Consider the following 13,790-nt stretch of genomic DNA (forward strand, 5'->3'; position numbering starts at 1 on the left):
ACTGGATCTTCAGAGAGTTGTGAGCTGCCATGTGGGTGCTGGGAACTGAACCCAGGTCCTCTGGAAGAGCAGTCAGTGCTCCCAACCACTGAGCCATCTCTCCAGCCCCGCCTCGCCTTTATTTTATTTTATTTTATTTTATTTTATTTTGAGTCAGGGTCTCAGTATGTAACCCTGACTGGCCTAGAACTTGCTATGTAGTTCAGGCTGCCATTGAACTCTCAGAGATTGCCTGCTTCTGCCTCCAGAGTTCTGGATTAAAGGTGTGCACTCCAAACCTCCTATATTTAATTTTTGTCTTAACTGCTTTACCTAGAACTCTCAGTGTTCTGCTGAGGTAATAGTGAGAGAGCATTGTATTCCCAGTGTTAGAGGATAAGCTGTGAGTCTTGTTACTGTTTTATGTTGTTGTGTTAGGATTCTTTCTATTCTCTATTGAGTATTATTGGAATGTAATGTTTTGTTTTGAGACAAGGTTCTATGTAGTTCTGGAACTTGCTATGTAGACCAGACTGACCCTTGAACTCACAGAGCTTCTCCTGCCTCTGCTTCTTGAGTGCTGGAATTAAAGGCAATTGTCATCACGCTTGGCCCAGATGTAATGTTTAAATATTTAAAATTTTATTTTGTTTAAGAAAGGGTAATTGCTATAGCTCAGGCTGGACTCATAGCTGCCTCAGCCTCCTGATTCTTAGATTATAGGTGTGTGCCGCTCACTTGGCTGATATGTAATTTCTTTATCCTATACGATTCACCCCTTAAAGTGTATAGTTGTGGATTGGGATTTAGTTCAACAATACAGTCCTTGCTTGGCACTTTCAGTTTACTCAAAAGGACCTTGACTGAGTGCTAGTATTGTAAAACCAAAAAGTGTAGCTCAGCACTTAGTATATTCGAAGGGCCCTTATGGCTCTTACCCTTTATTATCTCAGGCTGGTTGGATGAGAGTCCTCATGTTCCTGAAAACTCACTAGAAGGTGGGAGCCTGCAGCTATTTTCAACAAAAAGTTGAGACAAGGTCTCTTTATGCGTCCGTGGGTTACTGACTATGTAGTCCAGGCTGGCATTGGACTTTTGACATTCTGCCAGCCTCTTCCTTCCAAGTGCTGGGGAATTACAGTCGTGTGTCGCCACACCCATCTGGGAAACTTCTTTCTCTCGCTCTCTTTTCACCCCAGTGCTTGGGGCTTGTGTACAGGTGCCTAGACATGCTAGGCAAGTGCTCTGCCACACGTAGCCCAGCAACCAGTGTCTTCTTGTAGCTTCAGGGTACCCTCCTTTTGAAAAAGACTTAGTGTTATCTGGTATTTGAAGAGTTGGGGCCTCTTTCCTTTGGACCCTGACTCAGCTTTGACCTCATTTGAGTCTGCTAGTTGGGTTCCTGTGGGGCTGTTCCCCATGTCATTGACACCCAGAGGTGGCATGGTGCCCAATGTGAATGGGTGTCAGCTTCCCCGGGCTACTCTACACTTAACTCATCCAATCAGATCTTGAAGTTGAGCAGGAGTTTGTGCAGAGGCTCAGGCAGTTATCTAAGAAGAGCCCATAGGAATGTGATGATGGCTACTTGCTGGAGAAAGAAGCTTCTTTTGTAGGAAGTAATAGCTTGTTCCTGTTTGTTTTTTGTTTGTTTGTTTTTGAGACAGGGTTTTTTTTGTAGCTTTTTTGGAGCCTATCTTGGAACTCACTTGGTAGACTGGGCTGACCTCGAACTCACAGAGATCCGCAGCCTCTGCCTCCTGAGTGAGAGTGCAGGGATTAAAGGCGTGCGCCACCACTGCCTAGCTTCATGTTTGTTTTTTATAGTGCTGGAGATCAGACCCAAGGCTTTGTGCATGTTAGGTAAGTGCTGTATCACTGAGCTACACCCCAGCCCCCTAAAGCAACTTGTGTTTGAGCATAGATGTCTTAGTGGTCTTTCCCCATGGAACATTGTAGAACCAGAACTTTGCCTGGTGACCAAACATAACTCTTCCTGCAGGATCCTTAATTTACCCTGTTTGCACTAGCTTTAAGCTGTCAAGGGTCATTCAGGAAACAAATATGCTCTAAACACAAGCTCTTCCCTTAGTTTCAGGAAACTCTTATGCCAGGAGTGGGACTACATGTAGTGTGGGACACAGGCTCAGGCCCCTCACAATAGGACAGGATGAGTGGCTGCCTTCCAAGTTAGGGAACCTCCTGACTGTGTTGTGCATTTTGGGTGGATGACTACAGGCTAGTTGAGTTGTTTACTGCTTAGTCAGCAAAGACGTCAAGGGAATGGAGACCAGCTTTTGGCACCCTCTACCACATAAAGCCAGGAAGCTGATTATTTAGGCCGTTGTTTTTCTGGGGAAATGTGAAAGTTGTAATCTAATGGGGATCATGCCAGCAGGCTCACACAATGGCTCCCGATGGCCCTAGAAGCTGGCCCTTTCTTGCAGTCAGTATGTGTTTCTTGGAAGAGCTGAGGAGTTCTGTTCAGCCTTGGGCTGTGTATTGGGCCATGTCTTTGGCCTCAAAGGAGTTAATTCTGTGTCCCAAATAGTGCTTATAATAAGGAAGACAAGTTTTCTTTGTGCTATGGATGCCCTCTATAAAATGTTGGTCCTCTTTGCATCTCCTTTAAGCTCTGTGAACTAAATTAATTAGCTCTATGTGTTAGTCTATGTCTTTGATACCTGCACTACATGATGGGGTTGCTGGTTTCAAAGGGAGATTGGTGGGTCAGAGCCTTGCATTCCTGTTTACTATTCTGTTTGGGTATTAGAAGTTGTTCCTATAAAATCCAGTGAATGGTACAGACAATAAGAGAAAGGAAAGAGGGCATTAACTACATTTGAGTGCCGGGCAGGGTCTGGGCCAAGGCTGACTACGGAATCGGGCCCTGGGAGTGCTAGGAAGTAGGTGCATAGTATATTTGTACTAGAGGAGGAAGACTCTGGATCTTGGTAAAGTCATAACACAAGCAATCGAGTGGCTGTTGAGGCACTTGGAAATAGGCAAATTAAGACAACTATGCAGCTTCTTCAGTTTTGGGGAGTGGGATGATGGCCCAGTTGGTAAGAATGCCTTCTGTACAAGCACAAGGACTTGAGTTTGGATCTCTAATAGCCACACAAAAATCTGGGCCCAGCAGTGCACACCTGTAATCTCAGAACTGGGAAGCTGAAGACAGGAAGATTCTGTGGCTTACAAACCAGCCATAAAGCTGAACTAGTGAGCTCCAGGGTCAGTGGAAGACTGTCTTAAAAAAACGAGACCATTAAGGAAGACTCCTGATGGTAAACTCTGGCTTCCACACACACATGTACATACTACTACACACACGCCAATAGAAACTCTTTTTTTTTTTTTGGTGTTTTTTTTTCTCTGTGTAGCTTTGCAGCCTGTCCTAGAATTCACTCTGTAGATCAGGCTGGCCTTGAACTCACAGAGATCTGCCTGTCTCTGTCTCCTGAGTGTTGGGATTAAAGGCATGCACCATCACTATTGAGTAAAACTTTTTTCATTATGGTAAAATTCACTTAGCATAGTATTTGCCATTTTAACCGTTTAAAATGTACAATTCAATGGTATTAAATACATTGCCATTGTTAGTCAATTGTAAAGTTACACCTTAGCCTCTTTGGATGGTGTTTTGGATGTTTTAAGTATTTCAAGCACCTCAGCTGCCTGTTGTAATGGTTTTATGTGCTCTGAATCAGGTGTTTTATGTTTGGCTTCTACTCTTTTCTTTTACTCTTAAAAGATGATGATTTGGTTGGATGGTGGTGGCGCGTGCCTTTAATCCCAGCACCTGAGAGGCAGAGACAGGTGGATCTTTGTGAGTTTGAGGTCAGCCTGGTCTACAGAGCTAGTTCCAGGACAGCCAGTGCTGTTACACAAAGAAACTCTGTCTCAAGGAGAAAAGAAATTATGGCTTGATATTTTTTCTTCTTAAGATTTATTTATTTATTTTATGTGTATTGGTAATTTGCCTGAATGTGAATTTGTGTGATCTGTGTTAGATCCCGTGGAACTGGGGTTACAGAAGTTGTGAGCTACCATGTGGGTGCCGGTGCCGGGAATTGAACCCTGGTCCTTTGGAAGTACAGTCAGTACTCTTAACCACTGAGCCATCTCTCCAGTCCCAGCCATCTCTCCAGCCACAGAGGGCTTGATTCTTTTATTTTTAAGTTCTTGAGTTACCCGTTTCCTTCTATACCACAAACACTTAGACTGAAAAAGAGATTTCCTTTTTTGGCTTACCTCTTCTTATGAGTGCTACTAAGACTTCTTTGGAAATTGCCACAGGAAGGGCCCCACCTTGCCTTGCATACCTTACTTAGGTACCTGGGGTGGAACAAGTGTGTGTGTGTGTGTGTGTGTGTGTGTGTGTGTGTGTGTGTGTATGGGGGATGGTTTGGTTTTGGAAGTTCAAACTTCAACACCTCCCTGCTGTGTGTGGTCTAGGAGGCTAGCCACAAATACAAAGGGAAGGGTAATGTGTATATGTTTTGAGGGTCCTGAGAGGAAACTGTGTTGGGTTTCCTGATGATCAAGAGAGTAGATTCTGCCTGGCTGTACTTTTTCAGTATACTGCTCCTTGCTAATGATGAAGCTTGACCTTGTATTACGCTGCCATTCATTCCCTAGTTCATAGGTACTTTTAAGGAGTTGGCTTTCCTGCCCTAGTTGGAATTAGAAAGCCAGAGGATTGGAGGCCATTTTTTAGTTCACTTTAGCAGTTAGTCATGGTTACACACACTATCCCTTATTTTCTTTTTTGTTTTTTTTTTTTTTTGTTTTTGTTTTTCGAGACAGGGTTTCTCTGTAGCTTTGGAGCCTATCCTGGATCTAGCTCATATAGACCAGGCTGGCCTCGAACTCACAGAGATCCGCCTGCCCCTGTCTCTAGTGCTGGGATTAAAGGTGTGCACCATCACCGCCTGGCTATCCCTTATTTTCTTTTAAAGGAAAATTTAAAATCATCTGTGTTTATTTTGTGTGTTTGCGTGTGCACACATATATCACAGACATATCTGGAAGTCAGAGAGAGACATTTGAGGGTCAGTATTTTCTTTTCGTTGTATGAGTCCTAGAGATGGAATTCAGGTTTCAGTTTAGTGGCAAGTGCCTTTGCCTGATGAGTAATCTTAGTGGTCCTCTTTTTAGTGGCAAAGATATTAAGATGCTTCCATTGGAAATAAAAAGGTTAGTTGGATGTGGTAGTTGAACTCACTTTAAATCCCAGCACTCAGAATGCAGAGGCAGGCAGATCTCTGTGAGTTCAAGGCCAGCCTGATCTCATAATGAGTTCCAGGACATCCATAGCTACACAGAGAGACCCTGTTTCAAATAAATAAATAAATAAATAAATAAATCGAAAAGCAAAAGTTTGTACTTAGATAAATCAAAAGATGAAGGTTCTCTGAGAACCATTAGTGTATTGAAAAAGTCTACAGCTATTGCTTTTCTCATTTTTGTCTTCTACTAAGAACTGTTTGAGAAGGGAGATAAATTAATTTTAGGTAGCATATAAAATAATGAGTATCATGATGGCCTCTTCATACATATGTGTTCCACTTTGTTTTCATTAGTTCCCTATTTGCTTTTTTAAGGTACATGGGAATTGGACTCTCAGCTCAAGGCGTCAACATGAACAGACTACCTGGTGAGTCACTGTTTAAGGAAACATTATTCTGCTCTCTGTCCTGCTCTGTTAGAGTGGCTGAAAGACTGGGGAGGGTCCTGTTTGCAGGATGGCCAGCCATTGGGTGCCATTGAGATTGATGGAGGCTGCGGAGGCAGTCTGGCAGCTAAGAGTGCTTCCTGCTTTTCCAGAGGACTTGAGTTCAGTCTTCAGCACCCATGTCAGGTTGCTCACAACTGCTTCCTCGGACCCCCCGAATCCACACTCAAGACATACACAATCACACATAATTAAAAATAAAAATCTTGAAAAATATTGACAAGTGTTGTCCCTCATGGAATTTGGACTGTTTACTGTTAAATGAAGTGACCTGACCTTAATCCCCTTGGGGCTACGCCTCAGTAACCCTCATTCCCATTGGCTGTTGCCAGCCTGGGACTCAGGCATGTGCCAGGAGGCATGTACTGCCAAGCCTGGCTCCTTCGTTGCTTGTTACTTCACCACGTTAAAGATCAAAGTCTTTAAGTGGTTTCCCACGTGGAACCTGGTTGAGGTGAATTCTGAATAAATAAGAGGTGTGATTAAGATATTTGAATTTGTAGCTGTGAGTCCACAGCAGCTTCATATTAGTGAAGTGTCCTAGGTCTGCATCTGGTCCTCCTCTACCAGTCTCACATGCTTCCAGCTGTTTTCTGCCCTGCCATTCATTTCTCGTCCTGCCCTGCCGGGGCACGGCTGTGGAGACAGAGCCTACCCTAAGAGCTTCCAGCTGATGTTTGCCTTAAGTGGCAGAGGTGGCGTGACATGAGCTGCCCTGATACCATCACAGAGGCAAGCAGTGTCCTGGTGGTTTTGCCTTGGATTCCTTGTGCTGGTGCCACGGAAGACAGCTGGCTTTTCTAAAGAGGGCGCGCACTTCAGTGCCCTTTCCTAACAACTCCGATCGTCACCACAGATCGTCACCACAGAGTTGTTGACAACAGACTGATTTCAAATGCAATCTAGACTTGCTCTGAATTCAACTAATTTTCAGGAATTTGGCTTTTCTCTTTTTGTCTTTTTGCTTTAATGTGGTGAAAAGCAAACTTTTTTTTTTTATTCATCAGAATCTGTAACTTAGGTGTAGTCTAACTTTTTAGGTCTTACACAGATCGGTTTCTTGCTTTCAGTGTGATCTTTGAACTTTTGTACTGTTCTGGTAGTGGAAAAAAGATATTTTGTTATTGGAGACAGAGTCTTGTATAGCTCAAGCTAGCCTCGAATTTGAGATTTTTCCTGCCTCAGCTTCCCAAGTGTTGGCATCATAGGTGGGCACCACCATGCCCTGCTTGCCCTTGCCCTAACTTGCACTCTGATTGCTATCTTGGTTGTTCCCTGCCATATCTGAACTCTGCCTGATAATTCCTTGGCTGGAAATAATCAGATTGATTCTAGGTAGGGCTTCTTGGGAAGGATGGAAACCCCTGACTTGCCTAGGATGCAGAACTAGCTGACTGACTGGACAGATCTAGCATAGGGCAGTATATGGATAGAGTGGGGGGTTTCTTCACAGGAATGACAGTGGATTGGTCTATCGTTGTTCAGTTTACTGCTGCGTTTGGAAGGTTAGAATACAAGAGTGTGCTTTCAACTTCTCTGAGATTGCTCTGTATGTGTGGGTGTGTTGAATATATGTTCTTTAAAACTGAAAACGTCATCATTTATTTAACAGTTAGATCCAAAACTCCTTGTAGGTATTTTGGTAGGGAGGTAGGGTGGGTATGGTAGCAACTCAAGCCTTCCTGCCAACTGTTTTTGATTTCCAAGAGACCCCTGAAGACTAATTGGGTTGTTTGGATGTGTGACTGATGGGAGGGGACTGGTAATGACTTTGGCTGGGTCCAAATTTTGAGACTTTGTTATTACCTTTAGATGAGATGTTTGAGAGATAATATATCTTCTGGCCTGCTAGCCACCTGTTGAGCTTCTGTGTCTGTAGGCCAGTGCCCATTTATCCAAATAGACTCAAAGAAAGCTTTATGAATATTTACTTGTTTAATTTTTTTTCCCAAGACAGGGTTTCTTTGAATAGCGTTGGCTATCCTGGAACTCACTCTAGAGCAGGCTGGCGTCAAACTCACAGAGATCCGCCTTTCTCTGTCTTCCAGCTGCAAGGTGTGCATGACCATCTCCTAGCTTAGGTTTTTTTTTTTTCTTGAGACAGGGTCCCTCTATTATGTTTTTCTGGCTGTCTTGTAGGTAGACAAGCTAGCCTCAAACACATAGAGGTCCACCCATCTCTGTCTCCCAGGTGCTGGTATTCAAGGCATATGCAGCCACACCCCACTCAAATATCCCTTTTGAGATGAGAGTGTACATATATACTTGATGGTCATGTTCGGTGTTTGTTCACCATTAGTGGACCCAGTGAAGCCAATTTGTTTGCATATGTCATAACTACAAACCTTTCTGCCTATTGGAAATACGTGTTCATGGGAAGGGGTCTGTTTTGAGACATGATCTCCCTATGTAGCTCAGGCTGGCCTTGAACTCAGTCTTCCATCATTCCTCTCTGCTGGGATTACAGGCTTACCACACAATGCCTGGATATTTTTCTTTAAATTAAAAATTTTATTCTCCTGGGGTATTGAACCTAGGACCTTGCCTGTGCTAGGCAAATGCTCTCCCACTGAGCTATCTACTCAGCAGGGTTTGCTGTTTTGACCAGTCTTAGAAACATCTTTGTGCAAACTGCTTGTTATTTCTTCTAGTGTTGTTTAGGGAGGGGTGTTAATATTTTAGCATTGTAAAGATGTCAGAGTTTTTATATTTGTCTAGAATAGACCTTTTTTTGCGATGCAGGGGATAGGAAAGCAGAGTCTCATGTATACCAAGTTAGCCTCAACTCTCTATATAGCTGAGTGATCTTGAACTCTGATTCTCCTGTCTCCGAGTACACCGCCATTATGATCCTGTACTACCACACCCCATTTTGGGCTAGGCCAATTTGGAACTAGCAAGCTCAACAAACAACATTTTAATTAACTGTTCCAAAATGCTATACTGACATTTTTTCTTTTTCCTTCTTCTTCTTCTTCTTCTTCTTCTTCTTCTTCTTCTTCTTCTTCTTCTTCTTCTTCTTCTTCTTCTTCTCTCTCTCTCTCTCTCTCTCTCTTTCTCTTTTTTTTTTTCTCCTTTTTTGGTGATTTTTCGAGACAGGGTTTCTCTGTGTAGCCTTGGCTGTCCTGGAACTAGCTCTGTAGACCAGATTAGTCTCGAACTCAGAGATCCACCTGCCACTTGGATTAAAAGCATGCACCACGACCGCCTCACCATATTGACATTTTAAATTTGTAGGGCTGGAGAAATGGCTCAGTGGTTAAGAGCATTGACTGTTCTTCCAGAGGACCTGAGTTCAATTCCCAGCAACCACATGATGGCTCACAACCATCTGTAATGAGATCTGGCGCCCTCTTCTGGCCTGCAGGCATACATGGAGGCAGAGTGTTGTATACATAATAAATAAATCTTTAAAAAAAATTGTAATGCATATACAAAATCCATGTGTTAGCATAGGAAACCTTAATTTCACTGAAAATTAAGTCTTCCAAACCAGAAATGGCATACATCTCTCTCTCTCTTTTTAATTTATTGTAATTATTGTTATTGCTGTTTTTGTTTTGTTCTAAAATATGGTCTCACTATGTATCCCAAGCTGGTTTCAAACTAGACTTTTGCCTCTTGAGTTCTCTGAGTCCTGGGATGATAGGTATGTGTTTCCATGCCCAACAGGAACTAATGGTGTCTTAGCCAGACTATTCAAGTTTGCTTAGTGGTTGGTCATATTTTGTTTGTTTCTCTCTCTCTCTTTCTTCATTCTCTCTCTCTCTCTCTCTCTCTCTCTCTCTCTCTCTCTCCCTCTCCTAAGACAGGGTTTCTCTGTGTAACCACCCTGGCTGTTCTGGAACTCACTCTATGAACCAGGCTGACCTTGAACTCACAGAGGTCCCCCTGCCTCTGCCTCCGAGTGTTGGAATTAAAGGCATGTGCCACCACCCTCCAACTGGTGCAGGATTGTTTAATGAGGGGAGAGACAGTGGTAGAGGTTGTGAATACTGCTTCTCAGTGGTTTGTTTGGCCGATATTGAGGATTTTTCCAGGTGGATCTGAACAATGGCATAGGAATGCCTATGGCTGTGAGTAAATATATGTTTTCTGATGGGGTGCATGGTTCCCTGGGGGATAATCAGAACTGGCCAGTTGTGGGAAGGGTTTGTATTCTTGCCAAGGGCATGGTGATGGTGGTCTCCTTCACCTTTTCCTTTCTTCTTCATAAGCAGGAAGGGAGGCTACAGAATTGCTTTGTATAGGCAAGATGTTAGCCAACTAATTCACCCTAACTCTGTGTAGAGGAAGGAGAACCAGAGGAATTGAAGCTGGGGCTCTTGGGCAGTAAGAACTTTAGGAAATTCGGCTGGTCAGGGAACTGTAACAAGTGGTAGATTATAGTTTACATAAAGACTCTTTTCTCCCCTAAGATAGTAACCAGAAGCATTTAGTCCTAAGTGGAATGGAACCTGAAGATGTAGCTCAGTAATGAGATTGTGGGTTTGGTCCCCAGTACTGCCCATCCCCAAAAGTATGCAGTTATGTTTTAAATGTGTGTATACTGAGATAACAGAATGTATCTAGTTTGGTTGAAAAAACTCCTGCTAGGTCATTGGGAGAGGTCCTTATTTTGATGGCTGTATATGAAGATTACTTTTTCTTTTTGAGGGTGGTGATGGGAATTGAACCCAGGATCTTGCACTTGCTAACTCTCTACTGCTTCTCGTATACCACTTAACCTATATAGATTATTTCCTGTTTTCAAGTTTAGGAAAATAACTATATTGGGTGGTGGTAGCACACACCTTTAATCCCAGCACTTGGAAGGCAGAGGCAGGCAGATCTCTGTGAGTTTGAGGCCAGCCTGGTCTACAAGAGCTAGTTTCAAGACAGCTAGGGCTACACAGAGAATCTTTATCTTGAAAAACTAAAAACCAGAAGAAAATAGAAGAAAAAAAAGCTTAGTTGGGCTGTGGCTGTGGCTGGGGATGTGACTCAGTTGGTAAAGTGTCTGCTGCACAAGCTTGACGATCTGAGTTTGCATCTTCAGAACCCACACAAAAAACGGGTGTGGTAGCAGACATATGTAACCCCAGTGCTGTGGTGTGTGTGTGTGTGTGTGTGTGTGTGTGTGTGTGAGTGTGAGAGAGAGAGAGAGAGAGAGAGAGAGAGAGAGAGAGAGAGAGAACAGGCAAATCCCTGAAGTGCATAGACTAGCCAAGCTAGCTGAGTCAGTGAACTTAGGGTTCAGCGGGATAGAAAAGATGAGTGACTGAGGAAAGACTTCAGGGTTGAGCTCTGCCCACTGCTGCTGTGCATGTATTCACCTGCATGCAGGTGTCGCACATTGACAAGTGCATGCATCCCTCTTCCAGTACAGCATACACACAAAACAAAACAAACAACAACAACAAAACTTAGGAGTTTATAAGTCTTAGAGAAAACATTTTGTTTTGTTTTGAGGGCTGTTTGGGTGAGAAATCAAAGCATGTTGGGTTTGTGAGTGCGGGATTTGTTCCAGTGTGTGGTGAAGGCCTTTTGTTTGCAGGTCACCTGGAGATGGGTGTATGGATTATGCTCAATACAGAGGGAGGACTAGGAAGTGGGGCTTAGTCACTCTTTTCTGGGGAGCCATGGATATCCAGGTACCTGTTGGGAGTCTCAACAAAGTAGAAGAACTCATCCAGGACTGTATGTGCTGGCACACATCTGTCAGGAACCTGAAGCAGGAGGCTAGTGAGTTCTCAGCCAGATTAGGCTAGAAAGTGAAATGTTCTTCAGATGAAAAACAAATAGCCAGGCCTGATGGCTCCTGAACTTATCCCAGCAGAGGTGGGTGGATCTCTGAGTTCGAAGCCAGCCTGTTCTCTATCAGCTTGGGATATGTAAGTGAAGCCCTGTTTTAGACCAGAACTGTAACGTGAGAGATGCACCGAGCCCTCTGGCTGGCTGTGGGAGTGGAGTGCCCTCCCTTCTTATGTCCTGGCAGCTTGCCTGAAATTGCTGGGAGGGGTCCAGTGTCAGGCTGCTGCTTCAGCATTTAGAAGTGGTGGCAGGCAATACTCTCTCATCCTGAAAGAGGCCACTGGAATGAAAAGGATCACCCTTGATCCTGGGCCAAGGAGGCCCTGGGCTTAGCCCCTGCGGGCTAGCCTTTCCAGTGTTGCAGGGAAACTTGTCAGGGCAGGTCCCATCATCCCTTCACAGGTCTGTCTACTCTAGAGCAGGCTCTGGATGTGAATAATAGCTACCCTAGCTCCTTGTGCTGTGGAGCTTCTGGGTGAACTATCACCAGACAGGTCTCTTTTTCCATGGGCAGCTTGGAAAGCTGTTCTCTGGTGTGGGAGCAGCTGTGATGGGGCCAGAGAACAAGGGAACAGAGATTCTTTCGTGGCCCCAGGCACTGTGCTCTGGAATCCTTGTGTTTTAGGTGCTCTCTGTGCTGGGTGCTTTACAGGGGACATCTCATTCTTTATAACGTGAGGCCCTAACAGTGTGCTGTGCAGGCGCTCTGTGACAGGTACTGAGTCTAGTCCAGAGGTAAACAGGCACAGCCTCCCCGCTGGGAAATCTGCCCAGTAGGAAGAAACGTGTAGTCAAGAACTCCACAAGGGGGCTGGAGAGATGGCTCAGAGGTTAAAGATGCTGACTGTTCTTCCAGAGGACCTGAGTTCAATTCCCAGCAACCACATGGTGGCTCACAACCATCTACAATGAGACCTGGTGCCCTCTTCTGGCCTGCAGTCATACATGGAGGCAGAACACTGTATTATATACATAATAATAAGAAGAAGAACTGCGCATGGGCACTTTACACTGTGGTCCCTTGAAGAGCCCGCTAGAGTGTGGTGAAAGTGCGCTAGGGTCAGACCTTTCTGAGGCAGCCATTAAGGCTGAAGATGAAGAAATGAGGGAGAGTCAGGCCAGGAGTGGTGATAAATGGGGAGGGAAGATCAGATGGGGAAGAACGTTCTAGGTAGGATAAAGATCCTGATGGAGGATTCAAGAGCTGAGTCATGAGGGAACGGGTAAGGTCAATGGGACTGGGCTGTATGGTTGACATGGTCCAATAAGGAATATGGATTGTCTTGGGTGTTTTGAGGAAACCATAGTACAGCTTAGAAGGACAGGTATGAAGAGACAAACCTGTCTCAGTGGCCAGAACGTCATGAAGTGACCTGGACAAGATTGATAAGGAGAAGATGGAATGACTGACTAGTTCCTTGAGAAGTAACTGAGCAAGACTTAGTGTTTTAGATGGTTGGCCTGCAAGCTGTTAGGCTGTCTCCAGAGAGTTGCTGACTATTGCTTTCAGAAATCTTTCACTAAGCATGGGGATGTAGCTCAGTTGGTAGAGTGTTTGCCCAGCATGCAAAACATTTGATCCCCAGCACTGCAGAAGCCCATGGGCTTTGGTGATGCATACCTATAACCCCAACACTCTGGGAGTTAGAGGCCAGATGAAGCAGAAATTCAATTATCTTGGCTATGTAATGAGTTTTGAGGCAGCCTGTGCTATGTGAGTGCTGTCTCAAATTTTATTTATTATTATTTATTAGTGTGTGTGTGTGTGTGTGTGTGTGTGTGTGTGTGTTTGAGACAGAATTTCTCTGCATAACACCCCTGGCCATCCTAGAACTCAATCTGTAGACCAGGCTGGCCTTGAACTCACAGAAATCCACCTGCCTTTATTTACTATTATTTATTAATCAGTCAAGGGTTTCTCTGTGTAGCGCTGGCTGTCTTGTAGCTCATGCTGTAGATCAGACTGGCCTTGAACTCCTCTGCCTTTGCCTTGCAAGTACTGGGATTAAAGGTGTGTGCCACCACTCCCCAGAAAATTTAAAAAAAACAAAGATGCTTTTATTAATTAAAAAATGGCTGTTTTCATGCAGAATCTCAGTTACATTAGAAATAGGCTAAGAGCGGCTCTTGTCAAGCAGCTCTTGTCAAAGTCAGTCAGAGAGACGATGTTAACTAAGGAGCCGAGGCCTGATCTTCCCTGCTGTTGCTACTGTAGAGAAATACATGGTCCTCGGCTCCTAATACTGCCTCTCTGAGCCTTGTAACAAATGCTTGTGAGGAA

At 44.2% G+C, this 13,790-nt stretch overlaps 1 protein-coding gene across 2 annotated transcripts in view; it reads left to right on the forward strand.

Annotated features, from left to right (window-relative positions):
• Ranbp10 (RAN binding protein 10) overlaps positions 1 to 13,790 on the forward strand; it is a 59,951-nt gene that overhangs the window by 16,675 nt on the left and 29,486 nt on the right. For both annotated transcript variants that reach the window (XM_087900244.1, XM_087900245.1), the window contains exon 3: positions 5,586 to 5,638. In XM_087900244.1, the coding sequence (XP_087756370.1) occupies positions 5,586 to 5,638 (53 nt within the window). The remainder of the gene's footprint in view (positions 1 to 5,585; positions 5,639 to 13,790) is intronic.

Source organism: Myodes glareolus, chromosome 22, assembly GCF_982192425.1.
Source record: "Myodes glareolus chromosome 22, mMyoGla1.1, whole genome shotgun sequence".
Lineage (NCBI taxonomy): Eukaryota > Metazoa > Chordata > Mammalia > Rodentia > Cricetidae > Myodes > Myodes glareolus.